The following is a 19,435-nucleotide window of genomic DNA, read 5'->3' as shown; positions in this document are numbered from 1 at the left end:
AAAAATTACTAGAGCCCTAACTTTCTCTAAACATGTTTCCCCATCTCTTTGGAATTTGACTTTATAATCTTGTATTCCTCGAGTTTTCTGCGCCTTCCTTAAGTGTTCTTAAGGATTCATTGATTCATTGTTCATTGTTCATTCATTGATTCATTGTTATGAATCAATCTGGACGCCTGGGTGGCTCAGTTGGTTAAGCAGCTGCCTTCGGCTCGGGTCATGATCCCGGCATCCTGGGATCGAGTCCCACATCGGGCTCCTTGCTAGGCAGGGAGCCTGCTTCTCCCTCTGCCTCCGTCTGCTAGTGCTCGCTCTCTCTCTCTCTCTCTCTCTCTCTGACAAATAAATAAATTAAAATTAAAAAAAAAAGAAAGAACAATGAATCAATCTGATAAAATGCTTGGGTTCATGTGTTAATGGAAAGATCCAAAAGAAATGGCTGGTCAACCAGAGTTACTATTCTTCCTTCCCATGTAACCAAGTTACATGTTAATAATAACACCCAGGATTTAATAACCAGTATTCCCTGTAGTTTACCCTCCACACACATAGAAATTCCTTTACAATGTAAAGGAATCAAATCATCTCATTCTCCTACTCAAATTCTTCTGTCACATCCCATCCCTCTCAGAGTAAAAACCAAAAAGATTACAATGGCTCGATAAGAATTGTAAGATTTGTGAAGCCCTATGTGATCTGATACTTGGCTACACTTTGACCTCATCTCTGACTATCATGCTTTGTCCTAGGCTTTCCTCAGACCTGCCAGTTACACTTCCTCCCCAGGACCTTTGCATCTGCTGATTTTCTCCTGTCTACGAATCTCTTCACATAGATTTCCACTTGGTTTCCTTCCTCAACTCTTTCACTGTCTTTGCTCAAATATTACCTTTACAGTAAGGCTGGCCACCGTATATAAAATAGCAAAATCTGGGGTGCCTGGGTGGCTCAGTGGGTTAAAGCCTCTGCCTTCGGCTCAGGTCATGATCCCAGGGTCCTGGGATCGAGCCCCGCATCGGGCTCTCTGCTCCATGGAGAGCCTGCTCTCTCCTCTCTCTCTGCCTGCCTCTCTGCCTACTTGTGATCTCTGTCAAATAAATAAATAAAATCTTTAAAAAAAAAGTGTTTAAAGAAAATGAAATAGCAAAAACCTCCCTCCTCTTATCTTGCTTTATTTTTCTCTTCAGCACTTATAACCAAACACAATGTATATTTACTTGTTTTTTCCTTTGGAATGTAAGTTGCATGAAGACAGAAATTTTCCATTTTTCACCCCTGCTGTATCTGGTGCCTGTTAACAGACCCAGGTTGGTATTTATTAAATACGTGTTGAATGAAGGTCCTTCAAAACTGTCTTTTCCTACAAGTAAGCAACTTTAAAGCAAGAAAAGAGCAGAACCAAAGTAGTTTTGCCAGACTGCTTTCAGTGCTATGGAATCCTGCCCTGGTTGATCAAGGGATGCATTCTGACATAAGCTCACACACCTTTAGACACAGTCAGGTCCTTTACAATTGGCAGATTTCTTGAAATATTAGAATTAATTCTAAAGTGGACAGAGACAGAAAGTTTGAAAGTTAGCTTAGTTCCTGCCCCAACACTCCTTTCCTTCCCCACAAAATATGCCTTTTGTGTACTAGGATGGGTTTAATGACTATCTTTTTGTTATTAAAAAGTGAATCTACTGCTTCTCCAAAGACAAGGTTGGTAGTTTTTCTGGTAATGGATTTAGCAGATCTTGCTTTTGACACTCACCGTTAACTTTGCTGTTGTAGTGGATTTTAACATGCCTCTGGATTAAACTACAATTCCCAGGGTGCATCTCTAGGTGAATTCTGGGAAGTGTGGCAAAAGAAGGCTTACAACCATGGTTAACCTTGGAAGACCTAACAGCTAGCATGAAAACAGAACTACATTTCCCAGAGTGCATCTCTAGGGTATTCTGGGAAGTGTGGCAGAGGCCCCTGGGGCGGGAATGCCCTACTTCCCAGGAGCCTTACTAGTTCCCTGGTTTCTGCTGATTCCTGAGGCCTAGGAAGGCACCCTCCCCCAAATTCAGAGTGAGTACAGCGGAACAGAAAACTGTTGAGATTCTAAGCAAAGGAGGGATTTTATGGGAAGGCATAATCAAAACTTGAAAAAAAGCTCTTGGTCACAGCATTTTGTGATTTTTTTTTTTTTTTTTTTTTTTTTTTTAATATTTTATTTATTTATTTGACAGACAGAGATCACAAGCAGGCAGAGAGGCAGGCAGAGAGAGAGGAGGAAGCAGGCTCCCCGCCGAGCAGAGAGCCCGATGCGGGGCTCGATCCCAGGACCCTGAGATCATGACCTGAGCCGAAGGCAGAGGCCTCAACCCACTGAGCCACCCAGGTGCCCGAGCATTTTGTGATTTTTAGCTTAGTCTTTTCCTTATTAATGCAGGAACCAGGGAATGGCCACAGTTTTGCATCATAACTTACAGAACTATCCTTTTAACTAAAGCTAAAGCTAATATTCTAACTAAAGCTAGTATTTTTCTGGCACTTTCTTGGAGAGTCATTTAAAAACGGAATTTGGTTGCTTTTTTGCCTTGTGCCTGCATTATTTTTTAATTAAGGGAGGAAACATTTTTAGAAAGCAAACCATAAAGCTACTTAAGGAGACCTTGAAATCTGTATCCTTTGGCTCCTCAGTTTTGCATATTTCCTCATTCCACTGAGGTCCACAGTAATGAATTGATAGACTGAAAAGTATCTCAAACACTACCAAACTTCTTGGTAGAATAACCACAGAGATTCGAGATAGCCCCTTTCTTCATGCTGTAGTACTTTACAAAGTAATCTTTCTTCTTAAAATGAACAGGATAAAAAATGTAGGAATTATTTATTATAGGGGCTTAAGAGATATTGTTAATCTTTTTTTTTTTTTTAAGATTTTATTTATTTATTTGACAGAGATCACAAGTAGACAGAGAGGCAGGCGGGTGGGGGGGGGGGAGCAGGCTCCCTGCTGAGCAGAGAGCCCGATGCGGGCTCGATCCCAGGACCCTGGGATCATGACCTGAGGCGAAGGCAGAGGCTTTAACCCACTGAGCCACCCAGGCACCCTGAGATATTGTTAATCTTAACAGCCTTGCCTCCTCATCAAATAATTTTTGGTAAAAACAATATTATCTTTCATCTTTATTAGTCCTTGTACTTTTTAAAGATATAAATCATAAATGAATGTTGAAAAATCCTTTCCCATGTATTTCTCACCAAAACATGAGTTTTGGAGCCAGATAGCCCTGGACTTGAAACTGCTACTGTCAAAATTGTGATTTCAGATTAGTTAAAGCTTTATCTTCCTCACTTGTAAAATGGGATAAATTCGTTCATTCATTCATTCATCCATCTATCTATATTATGTTTTACATTGTGATAGAAACAGTGCTAGGTGCTATAGAAAGGGGAAGATACAATCCCACCCCTTAAAGATTTTACAATCCAACAGATCTGAGAATTAGGTAGAAACCTGACATGGTTGTAATACACTTCAGATCCAATTTCTCTCCTTCCTTCCCCTATGAGAAGTGAGACAGAAAGGAAGCTCCAAGGAGTTAGGTGTCAGCTCCAGATCACAAATTCAGTCAGTGGGAGAATAAAAGTCCGGAGTCTCTTCAGTGCTTACTTCCCTGTTCCTTCCTCAGTTTAGAGATATGCACAGACCGTAAAACAGAAGGCAAGCCTGAGCTTGTCATCTAATGTAAAATAATGGTGCTAGTATTTTCTTCCAAAACTGATTTCATGAATAGTGAACTTTTATCCCCAGCATGCCATCAGGAATAAAATACCATAGTAGTTGCCAATTCAAACAAAAAAAATTCTGTTTGTAATGTGGATTTGAGGATCATGACAAGTTTACCAGTTGTTTTCCAGCATGTTTACTAAAGGTGAGCCCTTGAGCCAATACACTTTATTTATTTTTATTTATTTATTTTTTCTTTAAAAGATTTTATTTATTTATTTGACAGATCACAAGTAGGCAGAGAGAGAAGGGAGGAAGCAGGCTCCCCGCTGAGCAGAGAGCCCGATTCAGGGCTCTATCCCAGGACCCTGGGATCATGACCTGAGCGGAAGGCAGAGGCTTTAACCCACTGAGCCACCCAGGTGCCCCAAGCCAATACACTTTAAATAAAACATCACACTGAAGACCTCCAGAAGACTAAAAAAATCACAAACCATTTAGAAAAAAGTAACACATTTTCCCTACATTAGATTTCTAAATAGTGTGGAGTTTTAAGAAATTATATTTTCATTTTAAAAGTAATTTCACATACCTCATTGTTAAAAGACCTCTTTTTTCTTTCTTTCTTTTCTTTTCTTTTTTTTTTCTTGGACTGAGGTACACAAAGAAATGCAACACATATACCAGTTGGTTCCTGTATTGTGTTTCTGTGCTCATGTTATGGAAAATGCTGGAAATGTACTCTTATATTCTAAAAACCTAGAGTGGTCAAAACCACAGTAGATAAATGAGCACAGGACATCAAACAGTTTGCAAAAGGGAAACTAGAACTATTAAATCTCAAAACACTTTTAATCTCAGTAGTAATTACAAAAATATAAAGTGAAAGGTTTGGTTTTTTTTTTAAGCCAAACACTACTGAATCTTGTAAATGCAGCAATGTGTAGAAAGAGCCATATGATTTTAAACTAAATTTTGTCCCAGTAATTCTACTTTGGGAAACTTAAAAGAAGTAGCCTGAAAATATCAGCACACAGGTATTTAGTGGTATCTTATTTATGGTAATTTAAAATCCAAGCAACCTAAATATCTAAAATCAGGGGAATGTTTAGCCAAATAAGGATGAGTCTACCTGAATGTATTATTTTGCAGCTAAAAATCTTATATAGCTTATACAAAAACATATTGTGATGTGTTTTGTGAAAGCAAATTGACAAAAATGTGTCCTCTAATTACAAATGTGTAGAAGTTGTAAATGTAAGGGGGCACCTGGGTGGCTCAGTGAGTTAAAGCCTCTGCCTTCGGCTCAGGTCATGATCCCAGGGTCCTGGGATCGAGCCCCACATCGGGCTCTTTGCTCAGTGGGGAGCCTGCTTCCCTCCCGCTCTCTCTCTGCCTGCCTCTCTGCCTACTTGTGCTCTCTGTCAAATAAACAGATAACATCTTAAAAAAAAAAAGAAGTTGTACATGTAAAAAAGATTAGAAAATACATGAGTTATATTTATGTGGTCATATTATGGACACCCTCACAATTCTCTCTTCTAGATGTCCTGTAATATAATTATGTTAATTTTATAATTCAAATTAGATATTTCAAAGAGAAAATTACAGTTAAAGCTGATTTTTAAGGAAATCACTTTCTCTTCTTTGACTTTTCGATAATCTCTATAGTTTTTATATAAGATGTGTATAAAAATATACAAGGGACCATTTAGAAAAGGAATTCGACTTGATTTTTTTTTTTTAAGATTTTATTTACTTATTAGACAGACAAAGATCACAAGTAGGCAGAGAGGCAGGCAGAGAGAGGAAGGGAAGCAGGCTTCCTGCTGAGCAGAGAGCCCGATGCGGGGCTCGATCCCAGGACCCTGGGATCATGACCTGAGCCGAAGGCAGAGGCTTTAACCCACTGAGCCACCCAGGCACCCCTAGACTTAATTTTTATCTACTAGGTTTATGACTGTACCAATGAAGGTACAATTCTCAGTTGAAATAAGCCCGGTTTTCCTCTTGATTGTTAATGTTTTTTCAAAGTTACATTAAGAACTTCACTATGTTTTTTACAAGCTGTGACCACCATCCTATGAGTCAGCAGGCCATGATAATCCACAACTGGCTAAGGTTAATTTAGTAACATAAACTAGACAAAACATCAGGCAGCCAAGGACAGTGGGCCACACAGTTGGTAGTTAATAGCTCAACCAAATAGCTCTTGGCTCTCAGGATTCAAGGAACTAACAAAAAGAATTACTTTTGGCTCCCTGGGACTGTGATGAGGTAATCCTGTTAACGGTTTGGTATGTGTACTTCTAGTCACTTTAAAAATACAAATAAATATATATTTATGTTTACTGATATGTATATGTCCTTTTGTTTTTCTTTCTTTTCTTTTCTTTTTTTTTAGAGAAGGAGAGAAGTAGGGGCAGGCAGGGACCAGAGGGAGAGGGAGAGAGAGAATCTTAAGCAGACTGCATGCCCCGTACAGAGACCAACACAGGGCTCGATCCCACAACCCTCAGATCATGACCTGAGCCAAATCAAGAGTCGGTTGCTTAACCAACGAAGCCACCCAGGCACCTTCATGTCCTTTCCTTTATAAATTAATTATATCATGGTAAACCAAATACTACTTTCTTTTCTTACTTAAACATATATTGTGAATATCTTTCCCTGTTACTGTATATGAATGTTTCCACTGTTATCTTGTATTTATTTATTTATTTTAAAGATTTTACTTATTTGAGAGAGAGAGAGAGTAGGGGAAAGGGGCAGAGGGAGAGGGAAAGAGAAAATCCCAAGCAGACTCCTTGCTGATGTGTGGCCTGATCCCGGACCCTGAGACCATGACCTGAGCCAAAACCAAGAGTCAGACGCTTAACTGACTGAGCCACCCAGGCGCCCCTCTTCTATTTATTTTTAAGAGCTGTATATTATTCCCCTTTATCATACTTCTTAGTTAATGTTCCTATACCTATCCTTTTCTTCATAAGATAAATTCATAGAAGTGGAATTGCTAGGTGAAAAGGATGTTTATTTACCATGTTGATAGATATTCCCAAATTTTGCCCCCCCAAAATACTGTACCAGTTTACACTCTCAGAGTTTGTACATGAGACATATACATAGGACATATCTATGTATAAGAAATGAAAATATATTTCTTCCAGTATATCACACAAGTCTTTAGGTTATTAAACTAGGAATTATGCTTTTTATTACTCTTCTAGAATGCTTTTTAACCCACATATCACATGTTGCCTTCTGGGAAAGCTATTTGTCTTCTCTCTCCTACTAGAGACCCTTGATAGCTGGTTTTTCATCCAGTACATTTCTGTGTTCCTTAAAGGACCTTGCATAAAGTCAGTTTTCAATAAATACTTTTTGTTGAATGTTGTTTGCTAAATATATTTTACCCTTGGCTAGGACACTGATTGTAGCCAAAACTGTCCAAGGATTAGTCATCAGTGATTCATAATTATGCAACCAAGAAGTAAGCCTAAACTTTAGATATTCCTCAGTAATTTGTTTAGTGTCAAAGCTTCCTCCCTTGGGCACAGTTAAAAGGGTGTTTGGTTATTTGTACTGATTTTCTCGTTTCAGTGGAACTTCTTGAATTTATTGCCAATGCGGGAATAAAATACTTATTGATAAACAATTTAAAAGGAATCATCTTGGGGTACCTGGATGGCTCAGTGGATTAAGCCTCTGCCTTTGGCTCGCGTCATGATCTCGGGGTCCTGGGATTGAGCCCCACATGGGGCTCTCTGCTCAGCAGGAAGCCTGCTTTCCCCTCTCTCTGCCTACTTGTAATCTCTCTATGACAAATAAATAAATAAAATCTTTTAAAAAAATAACAGGAATCACCTTCTACAGAATGGATTCATAAGATACAGAATTTTTTTTCCTATCACAATGAGATACACAAAATAGAAAATATCTTAGATTCATGTAGATTTGCATAGCTGCCTTTTGAAATATTTTCTTAATGGCCATGATTTTTATATTTTTCTTACCTATAGGATTCCTCTTACTTCATTCTCAGAGGGACTTTGGCTTTCATATATTCTGAGAAACTTACTTCAGTTACTTGGAGACATTCCCAGTCTTACCTGGTCTTAGAGTAATGCTAGCTGCTGTAACAAACTTCAAAAGTTCAGTTGCTTAATATGGCTGAAGTTTATTTCTCACTCATAAATCGTCCAAAGTGTGTGTGTGTGAGTACTTTAGTTGGAAGGTGGCTTTTCTCCATGTTGTGATTCAAGGATCCAGGTTTCTCCATCTAATGGCTCTGCCATTCCAGAGTCTTACAAGCAGGAGGAGGAAAGGGGGTGATGGCATACCCACTTTTTAAAAAATTACTGTTTTTTTTAAAGATTTTTATTTATTTATTTATTTACTTGACAGAGAGAGGGATCACAAGTAGGCAGAGAGGCAGGCAGAGAGAGAGGGGGAAGCAGGCTCCCTGCTGCGCGGGGAGCCTGATGTGGGGCTCGATCCCAGGACTCTGAGATCATGACCTGAGCCGAAGGCAGAGGCTTAACCACTGAGCCACCCAGGCGCCCCTTTAATTATTATTTTAAAATTTTTACTTAAATATTTATTTACTTTAGAGAGTGTGCACACACACCAAGTTGGGGAGAAGGGCAGAGAGAGAGAGGGAGAGAATCTCAAGAAGACTCCAGGTTGATGGCAGAGCCTGGTATGGGGCTTGACTTCACCACCCTGAGATCAGGACCTGAGATGAAACGAAGAGTCGGATGCTCAACCGACTGAGCCACCTGGGAGCCTCTAGGCATACCCACTTCTTAGCTGCTTCATCCTAGAAGAGATATACATCACTTACACTCACATTGCATTGTTAAGACCTACTTTTGGCACTGCTTAGATGTAAGGAGAGAAATGTAAATCGCAGCTTAGCAGCTACCTTTTAGCAACAATTCTTAGGAGGAGGGATGTATTTTTTGTAGATAGCAGAGTCTCAACCTATTAGGTAGGCGGAACAGGTTGCAATTTTGTAGATTAGAAAAGGGTTACTGAAAAGTTGAAATCCCACAGCTAGTTAGTGGAACAAATGCAATTTAGAAGTCAGATCATCTGACTCCTATTCAGTTTTGTTCCTCAATATTAAAAAGTAATCCTATGCTGGCTTAAAGTATAACCATCTTGGTGATTCATTACTTTAATTGCATACTATGACTTTTTTTTTCTTTTAACTTCTCTTTTCTCTAAGGACCTGACAATGTCCCTGTATTATGGAATTGCTTGCAGGAGAAAATCGTTTTGGTACTTTAGGCTGCTGTCAACTTATGTCGCTAAGACCCGGTGAGTTGTGACCAACCTGAGCTCTGATTATTCTCTTTTTGGCCCATTAAATTATAAAATATAAATATCTCAAAATCCTATATTGAGGATGAAGGATACATGATTAAGATTTACATATAAGGATAGTCATTACAAATTACTTATAATTGGAAAAATTCTAAACTAAATTTCCAATAATAACTAAAATATCTGACATATTTAAATATTAAGTTCTATTAAGATAAGAACTTTGTCTTTCCCACTCTGGTACTCCTCTGCATACGGGTACCCCTCTGGTACCCGTGTATAAAATAATACCAGGTGCATAGTAGGCACTAAAGGACTACTGAATGGATGAATGACCAAGAAGGGAGAAATTAATTAAACAATGGTACACCCCTATGATGGAATTAAAAACTATACTGAATCGTAATAGTTCATGAAGTTTCCTGAAAATAAAGTAGATAATTCTAATTACTTCACCCCTCACCCTCTAAGAAAGAACTGAACTACCAGTTAAAGGTAGACTAGGAGAAAAACCAAAACCAAAAACCCTACTCCTGTACAGGAAGATGATAAAGGACTTCCTTGTTACAGCCTGGGCAAATTTGAAATCTGTGAATTTGAAATCACTAGCTATTCTCATAGTTTGGGGGGTTTAAATTTGCACCATCTGTGTTATGTCCCCCAAACCCCAACCCAAGAAAAGAATGTAAGTAGTAGTTGTAGACTTTTAAGACCGCTGGGCACCTTGCAGAAGCAAAGGAAGCTCCTCTGAAGAAATACGCTCATAACTAGGGCCTCCTACTGGAAAAGCTCTGCCAAACGTGAGTGCCCAGTCCAGAATTTAAAGGCACAGAAGCACACAACAATACATGAACAAAAGTGAGAAAAGGAAATTGTGGTACTTACATTATTGTAGGTTATTTGCAGTTCCCAGGCTGAGACTCTGAGAACAATAACTGAATTACTGTACAATTATTGAATGGTCTAAAACTGACTGTATTAAAGTGATTTTAAAATGAGTAAAAAAATCATGAGAGAATGAGATCCTATCAATAAAGAACATGGCATGAAAAGAATGTTAAAGAAAAAAGGCTACAAGTAGTTATGATCCTGAATATACCTATGTACAGGTACACACAATGAATAGTTTAAAGAATTCCCAGGTGTAAACAGTGATCACCTCTGAGTGGTGAGATTCTTGATGATTTCCCTTTTTTGAACAAATTGCTAACTGTATTTTCTGATTTTTATGGGATGACTTTTTATTTTTATAAATAGGAAAATAAGTTTATGTCCAATAATCTTAGTGTTGTTTCCATACTATTATAACTAAAGTGGGAAAATGAATTTTTTAAATTAGTGTTCCTGATCAAGAAGGAAAATGTAAGGAACTTTTGGGATCTCAGTTCCAGTTCCAGTGAGGCCCCAGATTTAAGACCTTAACCTGAGTGTTTTTGTAGGTGTTTTGCTTTTTAGGGTCATTAGGGTAAAGCACAGGTTGTATGACTTACTGTTCTTTTAGGAAGGCAGCTTTGTTCTATTGTTTATATTTGGTAACTTCTGAGTGGCACAAGTCTCTCCTTTCACATGCATTTAAGTCTTTGCCTCAGGAAATGACAGTCTCTTATAATAAGTTTAAAAATACCATGAGTATTAAAATCTCAGGTTTCTTTGGTCTTGTGTTTATAAAGAGCTCATTGTAACCCCTTTTATCATACAGTCAAAAATAGGTTCCTAAAGATGCCGCTGGGGCATATTTATCATTTTCTTTCGTAGTTTTATGTTGAGCTAACTCTGTTAGTGTTACAAAAGGTCCCAGATCCTACAGGAAGTATCTATAAACTGCATTGCCTACTTCAGTGACAAAATCTGTCATAAATCTGAGTCTGTTTGGGGCTTTTAATAGACAAAAGTGGTTATCCCTAAGGGTCCAGAAGGAGAACGTATATTATAGTACCCCCAAATCATGTGGACCCCGACCTGATTTCCAAGGCTCTTGAAGGGATAAACTTAGGTAATCTTTAATGAAGGTGCTTGAAAAGCCTAGATCTGGATCCAGTTCTATTTCTTCTAGAGAGGCTAATGATAGGATGTTGTCTTTTCTACCTTTGTATTTTGGCCATTGAAGATATTACACTTATTAAATAAGTGTAGGTCAAGTATAGGCTTCACTTTCCCACCAGTGGTCTCTTTGGTAGAGATAAGGAGCTAATGGTGTCCACCTGAGGGACTAGGTGTTGGAAGCAGGAATGTACTGAAGATAGCATCTGCCCTTTATCATCCCTAGATTGAAAGAGAGTTAACTGAAAGTATGGTGTTGGCTCTTCCTCTATAATAATAAAGTCTGCACTCATCCCTAGGTATTCTGTGGTTGATGTTTTATCACTGTACTTGTTTTCCTTTCACTCCACTGCATATAAATTCTTGCCTCACAGCGTAATATTGGCAAAGTACCCTGAGGTTCAATTCGGTAAATATTTATTACCCTTGAAATTCAATTCAATAAATATTTATTGAATTGAGCCATTCAGTATCTAATTACTGGAGATACAGAACTAAGGCTGACCCTGCCCTTAAGGAGATCATAGTCTTTCAGGGGAAAAAAGCAATTTAGGATATAAATAAAAGGAAATAACCATGATAGGAGAAGGATGCAAGAACCGAATTCTGAAAGATGAATGCTGTACAAGTAACTAAGTATGGTTTAATAATGCTTTATTTCCAAAATACAGGTATTTATTTGAGCTGAAGGAAGATGATGATGCATGTAAAAAAGCCCAGCAGACAGGAGCATTTTATCTCTTTCATAGCCTGGCTCCTTTGCTTCAGAAATCTGGACACCAATACCAGGCCCCCCGGCATAGCCTACTAGGTAAGCCCAAAGAGGACCAGTAGAGTAGACCAGCCTGTGGCCATTAAGCAGAATTTCATCCATATCAAACCCCTGAAAAGGCTCCTTCAATTTTAGAGTCCAGATTTTTCAAGTCACTTCTACCAATTAATTATTTAGTGTATAAACCTGAGTTGCCCATATATTATTTAGTGACAGTATGAACCACTATTGCCTTAAACTAGGGTCAGTGAATCTGCTGTCCAAACTGGAACCCACTGCTGGTTTTGTAAATATTGGAACACAGCTGTGCTCATTCATTTACATATTTTCTGTGGCTGTTTTTGAACTACAGTGGCAGAACAGAGTGGTTGTGATAGAGAGCAGAACAGAGTGGTTGTGATAGATGGCTCACAAAACCTAAAGTATTTGCCCAGCCCTGCTTAAAACCAGTGATTTTCAGCCTCCATGGAATTCCATACTGTTCTGCTATTTAAGATTTGCATCATAACTTCATTTCTTTTAGAAGGGTCAAAAGTAAAAGTGAATTAAAATTAATTTGAGAACTCTTTTAGGGTATGTAAATAAAGATATCTAAGGCACTAGGATTTAGCATTCAAGGTACTAACTTTCAGTATTATATGATGTCACTATACACTGACTGACTTCTTTTTTTTTTTTTTAAGATTTTTATTTATTTATTTGACAGACAGAGATCACAAGTAGGCAGAGAGACAGGCAGAGAGAGGAGGAAGCAGGCTCCCTGCCGAGCAGAGAGCCTGATGTGGGGCTCGAAGCGGGGCTCGATCCTAGGACCCTAGGATCATGACCCGAGCCCAAGGCAGAGGCTTTAACCCACTGAGCCACCCAGGCGCCCCTGACTGACTTCTAAATACAAAGCTAGTGAATTTCCTCCATGGGTCAGATGTTGAATACTTGGATAGGTAGTTTCTAGCAGTGCAGAAGTATATCAGGATGCCAACAGAAGGCAATGTTATGTTGTATTATGAACAAATAAATATGTCCTTCATGCACAAGAGGACATATTTTCTCCCTATACAGCACTTGTCTTACACAGACTGGGATCTTGGATGAATAGTCTACCCTAGGCCACACATGCAGCGTAATCTAAATTATATGTAACTGATTTGGTCTCTAGCATTTTAAGCATGACACTTTTTTTTTTCAGCATCGTTATACATTAACTTATCATGTATCTTTTGAACTAGGGGATATTCTCCTTTCATGGTACAATCATAGAATACAGTGGTACACAGCAAGAATTCTTTTAGTCTAAACACTTTAGGTTGCTGACGGGAAGATGGAGATCTAGAGAGACTAAGTGATTAGACCAAGATTACATAGCGAATTAGCCGCAGGGCAGTGGCTAGAAGCAGGTATACCTACTTGAAGCTGAAGTGGATGATTTCCTAGAAGGTTAATATGGCTATGGTGATTTAATGAAAACCTCTGTTTTCTTCCCTTCTCCTTGTGTTTCTTAGAGTTGGAAAGGCTCCTGGCAAAGTTTGGACAGGACACACAAAGAATAGAAGACTCTGTGCTGATTGGATGCTCTGAACAGCATGAGGCATGGTTTGCTCTGGATCTAGGTCTAAATAGCTCCTCTTCCAAGAATGGTATAGAACATTATTTCTAATGAGTACTTCCCAGTGGTGCTCAGACTTTGGGATCTCATGTAATAGTAAAATTTCAAAGAAAATTTTGTGAATACCAAAGATTATCAACCTTGGTTTTTTGTTTTTTTTTTTAAGTTAGGATATAAAAAAATACTACCCATCTATTGTCACCATTTATAAGAAGATAAAGAACATTTTAATACTTTCTAAGCTAGGTAGTAGTTACACAGATGTTTATTATTTTATTCTCTGTACCTTTATACATTTTATATTTCTTAACTCTTTCATGACATCATTCTTATCTCAGGTGAATAAACATGTTACCATGCTCAGCGTCTTCAGACCTGCCTTTGGGAACCAGTTTGGTATAAGGTTCATGGTTCCTACTAGGCTTTCCTTCTCTCCTTCTGGGTCTAGTTGTAAATGTCATGATGCTGTTATGCAGTGCAGATAGGAGTTTAGAGGTGCCATTTTACCTCTTTTCCAGGGATAGTGTGTGGTTAGTGCAAATATTCTTATTACTCTGAAGAGGATCTTGAGAAATACTATGCTCTGATGTTTCTCAGATTTGCCTGAATGTAAGAAATCACCCAGTGCTTGCTAAAGATTTCTGGGCCTCACTCACCTGCTGTTCAGAATTCCCAGGTCAGGGCTTGAGAACCTGTATATTTTTTGTTTTCCCTAGTTGAGTATTATTAGGTGAGTTTGGGAAACACTTGAGAGGGGCCCCAAGGCAAAGTTCGGTGTTTGTTTCATTTCATCCTCTGTTCTCATTTTCTAGCTTCCTTACAGAAACCAGAAATGGAGACAGAGCTCAAGGGCTCTTTCACTGAGCTGACGAAGGCTCTCTTTCAGCTGAACACAAAGGATGCCTCCTTGCTGACCATGGTAGATTCTGACTTCTTAGTTCTACAGGAAATTTAGTAAAGCAGTGTTTATGGGTGAATACATGCATGTATGTAGAAGGCTAGAATGACATCTGGTTTCCTATTGAGCAGGCAGATCACAGTCCTTCCTATAAACCTTGGCAGAGGACAATGTGCTGTAGAGAGATTGCTTATTCTCCTTTCTTTTGCCCTTATTTTTCGCAGGACCATTTTCTCCCAAGGACATGTAGATCTATCAGCCTCATGATATTTTTAGTGACCCATAGCATAACATACATCATTATGTTATTCCTATGAGAAATTATTTTGTATTGCTTTAATGACTTATCCTCACAGCTTTAGACTTCACTTGTTAAAGTGCTTTTGGTTGTTCATTTAACTTAAAAAGACATCTCTAAACATTTTTATTTGCAAAAAAATCTCACCTTTATTGGGGAGGAGTACCCGATGGGGCATTACACTGGAAATATTGGAAATATCTTATTTTTAAGTTGGGTCCTAAGTACATGGGGCATTCATTATAATAGTTTATATATTATATGTATTTTAAATGAATCATACTTTCTCTTATTCATATTTCAGATGCTAGAGGAGTATGTCCAGATAGTTTCCTTTTTTTAAAGTTCAAACAGTTATACCCATTTAAAGTAGGTGAGCTGGAAAGGGATTGGCATTTCCCTTTGAATTGCTCTAAATACTAGGCCCAGCCCTATTATAGATGAGCTTCACATTCTCTCCAAATGAAATCAGCCTATCTTTGTATTCCTAGGCTCAGGCTCTTCTCCGTTGGCATGATGCTCATCAGTTCTGTAGCAGAAGTGGGCAGCCCACCAAGAAGAATATGGCTGGCAGCAAGCGTGTGTGCCCTTCCAATAAGATCATCTATTATCCACAAGTAAGCACTACTTTAAAAGGGCAGTAATCCAAGAAGACTGTGTGCTACCTTGTCCTAGGGATAGAAGCCTATACAGTTAAAAGGCTTTCCTTAGTTATCCATTCCTTCATCCCATTAACAGGCCCAAAACCCTAATGTCTAAGTTTCCATTCCCTTTTCCTAGATGGCTCCTGTGGTGATCACTCTAGTGTCAGATGGGACTCGATGCCTGCTTGCTCGCCAGAGTTCCTTTCCCAAGGGAATGTATTCTGCTTTGGCAGGTTTTTGTGATATAGGTAAGAAGTTTAGGGCATGTACAGATGACTGGAGGACACAAAAGCTTAACAATAGTAGGTATTTCTTTATCTTGTTGCTGCTGTTCTGGAGTCTCAAGCACACTGTTCCCTGACAAATCAAAAAACTGGCTTCTGGCATTGTAATTGTCCAGTATTAGGCAAGTTTTCAAACATATGGCATACCTGAAAGAATTATACAGTTAATACTCTCCCATACACTTAACCACCTAGATCCTACACTTGTTTTCTTCATTTACTTTATCACATATCTATCCATTCGATCCATCCATCAATCCATTTTATTCTTTGATTCATAGTTTGCAGACATCAGTACATTTCTCCCTAAATATTTCAGCATGCACCGTATTTATCAGAATTCAATAGATATTTATAGGTTTGTTGTTTTTTTTTTTTCTCAGTCTACTGGGGTAAAAATTGCAAAAGGTGAAACATGGCATTAGAATTTTGTTAAAGCTGAGGTCAGCGGTAGCCTCTCTAATTGTCACTCTTATTTTGCAGTCTCACTAAATAAGTAACTAGTGTTAAGTATTGTAGTTAAGCACCCAACTCCAGATTTGAGTCCTGTTGTTGTAGAGACTCAGGGATTTAGGGCTCTCCCCAAGAATAATTCATTGAAACTTTGGAGCCAGTTTCAGGCTCCTTTCACAGATGGGCATTTGTATCACCCTTCCTGCTGCAGGGCTGTCCTGAATTAATCTGAGTGCTTATAGGTGAAAGTCTGGAAGAGGCTGTCCGGAGAGAAGTTGCAGAAGAGGTGGGATTGGAGGTGGAAAGACTGCAGTACTCTGCATCCCAGCACTGGCCCTTTCCTAATAGCTCACTCATGATTGCTTGTCATGCAACTGTGAAACCAGGGCAGACAGAGGTAAGTTCTGATGCTTCCCTTATGATGTGGTATTTCCTTTGTTTCACCCACGTTGGCCAGTAGGCACCTGTTTAGTCCAGTACTGTCTACCTTATTCAAAGATGTGTAATATAGGATTTGTTCCCTTAAGGAGTTTGCAGTCTTATAAAGGAAACAATCTCCATGCAAATTCAGAGCAGCCACACAATTACCATTCTTCTTTGTATGTATCTCAGTTATGTGACAATTTTTCAGCAGGACTTAGCAGAGCATCTTACAAAGAGTAGGCACACAATAAATATATCAAATTAAATGACTGATTTCAGGGTTGGTCTTATTGTTCAAGTCTCTTAGGATGTTGGGGACCAGTTATATAAAATCAAAGGAACTTCTGGGTGAAAGGGATTTAGATGTTGTCTTATCCAACCTCATCTTGCTCTTCTGCAGCATCCCTAATAGATGGCATTGTGGTCCTTACTTGCCAAAGTCTATTGTGTTTTGTTTGCATAGAATTAATAATATCTAGTCTGTCTCAGCTTCCTGTGGATACAATGTGCCTTTGAAAATCATTAATTATCCTTTAGAGAGGAGTAATTTTATGTTTTTCTTTAAATTGAAAGTTAATCAAAAGTTATTTATATATTACACCTCACTGTTAACCACTCTTTAGTATTTCAGTATTTGTGTTTCTGGGACTTTTAAAAGGCACTTTTTTTCTCTTACACTATTTAAAAAATATATTTAACTCTCACCTTTTAGTTATGCCTCTTTTGCTTCTGTGCAGTATCTAAAACTAATTATCTCCCAGCCTGTAGATCCCAGGTCCTGCTTAGTTCTGGGAACATTTTCTCACCTTTGGCAAGAGTATTCTAAATTTTGTAGCTCCTAACCTTACATTCTGTTTTCCTTTATGTCTTTTAGATCCAGGTGAACTTGAAAGAACTAGAGGCAGCTGGCTGGTTCAGTCATGATGAGGTGGCCACAGCCCTGAGGAAAAACAGTCCATATACTCAGCAACAGAAGGGGACATTCTGGTTGCCCCCCAAGATAGCCATTGCCCACCAACTGATTAAGGAGTGGGTGGAAAAGCCATCCTGCTCTACCCTGCCTGCTTAACCCAGACTGAGCCACCTAGATCCCTTCTCAGTATCCTAGAAAGGCATAAGAGAGATCAGTTGATAAAAGGGGAGGTGACCAAAGGCCATCTCCAACTTCATACTAAGACAGAGTGGGAGGTTACCCTGCAGCAGGATGCCTCTAGTAGCAGTGTTAAGGAAGTTCCTATTAATAGGCAATCAAAATGCCAAACTGATGTCCAAATCAGAGGGAAGTCTGAAGCATTAGTTTGAAAGTAGGCCCCCATGCATCCGTTTCAGCCGACGTCTTGGAAGCAAACACCTTTCGGCATATATCTCATTAATGCTAGGTTTACACTAACTGCCAAAATGTGCCTGGTATAATTTTAATGTTAACTTAGTAGTGAAGACATACAGCAAATCTCAACCCACTACTGAGTTACTTTTCATCCTCATAGAATTAGGAAAAAGTGAACAATATAACATTTAAAAACTCATGTACAGGTAGTTATTTTGTACATGGTATTTAAATAAAAGTCATATTTCTTTAAGTCATCTGAAGGGATGAAGAAAGTGGGAGCCAAGGTCTTCCTCAGAGTACTCAGTAATAAATCAGATGCAGTGATGTTTTGCTGAGGTAACTGCATCCCAGTGGGGCTTAAGCTAGCTAAGTCTTTTGCCATTAATACAGCTTATGGCCCAAGGAAAAGATGATCACTTTGCCATGTCTGATTTCCTAAATATAAAATGGTTACTGCCATTTGCATACTGTTAAGTATTATAACTTCAGCTAAGGGATTAGTGAGGGTGAACCATTTCTTGTTTTATGGGATAAACTAAATTTAGGATTGCTCATCATTCATATATGTCATTCTATACCTTGTCATAGGGGAGAATTTATCTGGAGGAAATAAAATAAATTCCCACACCCAGGTTCAGATGTGTATTTTTGCCTTATGAGGTGAGGAAATAGTAGAAAGTGAGAATCTGGGGCAGGGGGTGAGGAGGGATAAAAGGAATCTATTTGTATGATAAACACTGAAGTCCAGGTTCCAAGTGTGGAACAACTGAAGTGATGGGCAGAAGAAATATTAGGTCTGTTTGAAAACAGGACTGGGTGGGAAAGATTTATATCTTCGGACGATTTCAGGCACTAGTTTGTGATAAAAGACAAAAGTGCCAGAGATCCTAAGATTATTCATACATTAAAGTCTATAGGACTAAGCAAAAGAGACTCTAGAAATAGATAAGATGAAGTGCTGAATTTCTCTTTGATCCCAAAAGGTCACTGCTTTTGCCATTGCCGGCAAATCATCAGTGCTTTGGGGAACTCAAAGTACCTTCATCAGGAAATGTTGAGGGATAGTATGTGCTGGGACTTGATTGTCCTGTTAGGTTGGCAGCTTGCCCTGACCTGAACTGAACCAGCATGTAGAAGGGAAAAGCACTCTCGAAAGAGAGGTCCTGAGATTTCTTCATATCTTGCAGTTAGAAGAAAACAGTTCAGGGTCCATGTGTATTACCATCTCCCAATCTTTTCTGTCTCTCTGTGGGTGTGTTTGTGAGCACATGTGTACACATCCCCAATCTGAAAATACTGATAGAAAGGGGAGTGTGCAGGATTCCTGGTTATGAGTTTCTCAAACTTACCATGGAGTAACTGTTTGCTTTTGGATTAATGTGTTGTTTTGGAAAAGAAAAGATGAGAGAGGCTAATAGAAGAGCTGCGACATTGAACTTTGTTTCCTGGCAGTGAGTGGAAAGAGGGCTTTGCTTCTTAGAACTCCAAGGATATCTGAAAGTTGAGGCAAAAGAGGGCAGGCTTGGGGAACTGAAAATGGCAGATAAATAAAAGGAACTTTGGTACAGGGCCTATCTGGCTGGACAATATTCATGTGGCAATGAGTGATGAAGGTGCTAAGGATAAAAAGGGCCACTCAGTCCATGAAGCAGGAGA

At 38.8% G+C, this 19,435-nt stretch overlaps 1 protein-coding gene across 2 annotated transcripts; it reads left to right on the top strand.

Moving 5' to 3' along the window:
* The first annotated feature begins 1,964 nt into the window (after positions 1–1,964).
* Positions 1,965–18,409, top strand: NUDT13 (nudix hydrolase 13). Of its 2 annotated transcripts, XM_080822551.1 has the most exons (10): positions 1,965–2,058; positions 2,220–2,371; positions 8,937–9,028; positions 11,746–11,885; positions 13,346–13,480; positions 14,262–14,368; positions 15,137–15,262; positions 15,426–15,537; positions 16,269–16,423; positions 17,324–18,409. In XM_080822551.1, the coding sequence occupies exons 3-10, from the start codon at positions 8,946–8,948 to the stop codon at positions 17,516–17,518; spliced, it is 1,053 nt and encodes a 350-aa protein (XP_080678677.1). In that variant the 5' UTR covers positions 1,965–2,058; positions 2,220–2,371; positions 8,937–8,945; the 3' UTR covers positions 17,519–18,409. The 2 variants fall into 2 exon arrangements, with proteins under 2 accessions (XP_080678677.1, XP_080678676.1); XM_080822550.1 differs by lacking the exon at positions 2,220–2,371.
* The last annotated feature ends 1,026 nt before the right edge of the window (positions 18,410–19,435 follow it).

This window comes from Martes martes (genome assembly GCF_963455335.1).
Source record: "Martes martes genome assembly, chromosome: 14".
Taxonomy (NCBI): domain Eukaryota; kingdom Metazoa; phylum Chordata; class Mammalia; order Carnivora; family Mustelidae; genus Martes; species Martes martes.
The sequence above is the reverse complement of the archived record's forward strand: the minus strand, read 5'-3'. Positions and strand labels throughout refer to the sequence as shown.

Excerpts from the sequence above, each read along its gene's own strand:
- NUDT13 (XM_080822550.1), top strand. The coding sequence starts at position 8,946 with ATGTCCCTGTATTATGGAATTGCTTGCAGGAGAAAATCGTTTTGGTAC. Across the intron at positions 11,886-13,345 it reads CCCCCGGCATAGCCTACTAG|AGTTGGAAAGGCTCCTGGCA; the intron begins GTAAGCCCAAAG and ends TGTGTTTCTTAG. Across the intron at positions 15,263-15,425 it reads AGATCATCTATTATCCACAA|ATGGCTCCTGTGGTGATCAC; the intron begins GTAAGCACTACT and ends CCCTTTTCCTAG.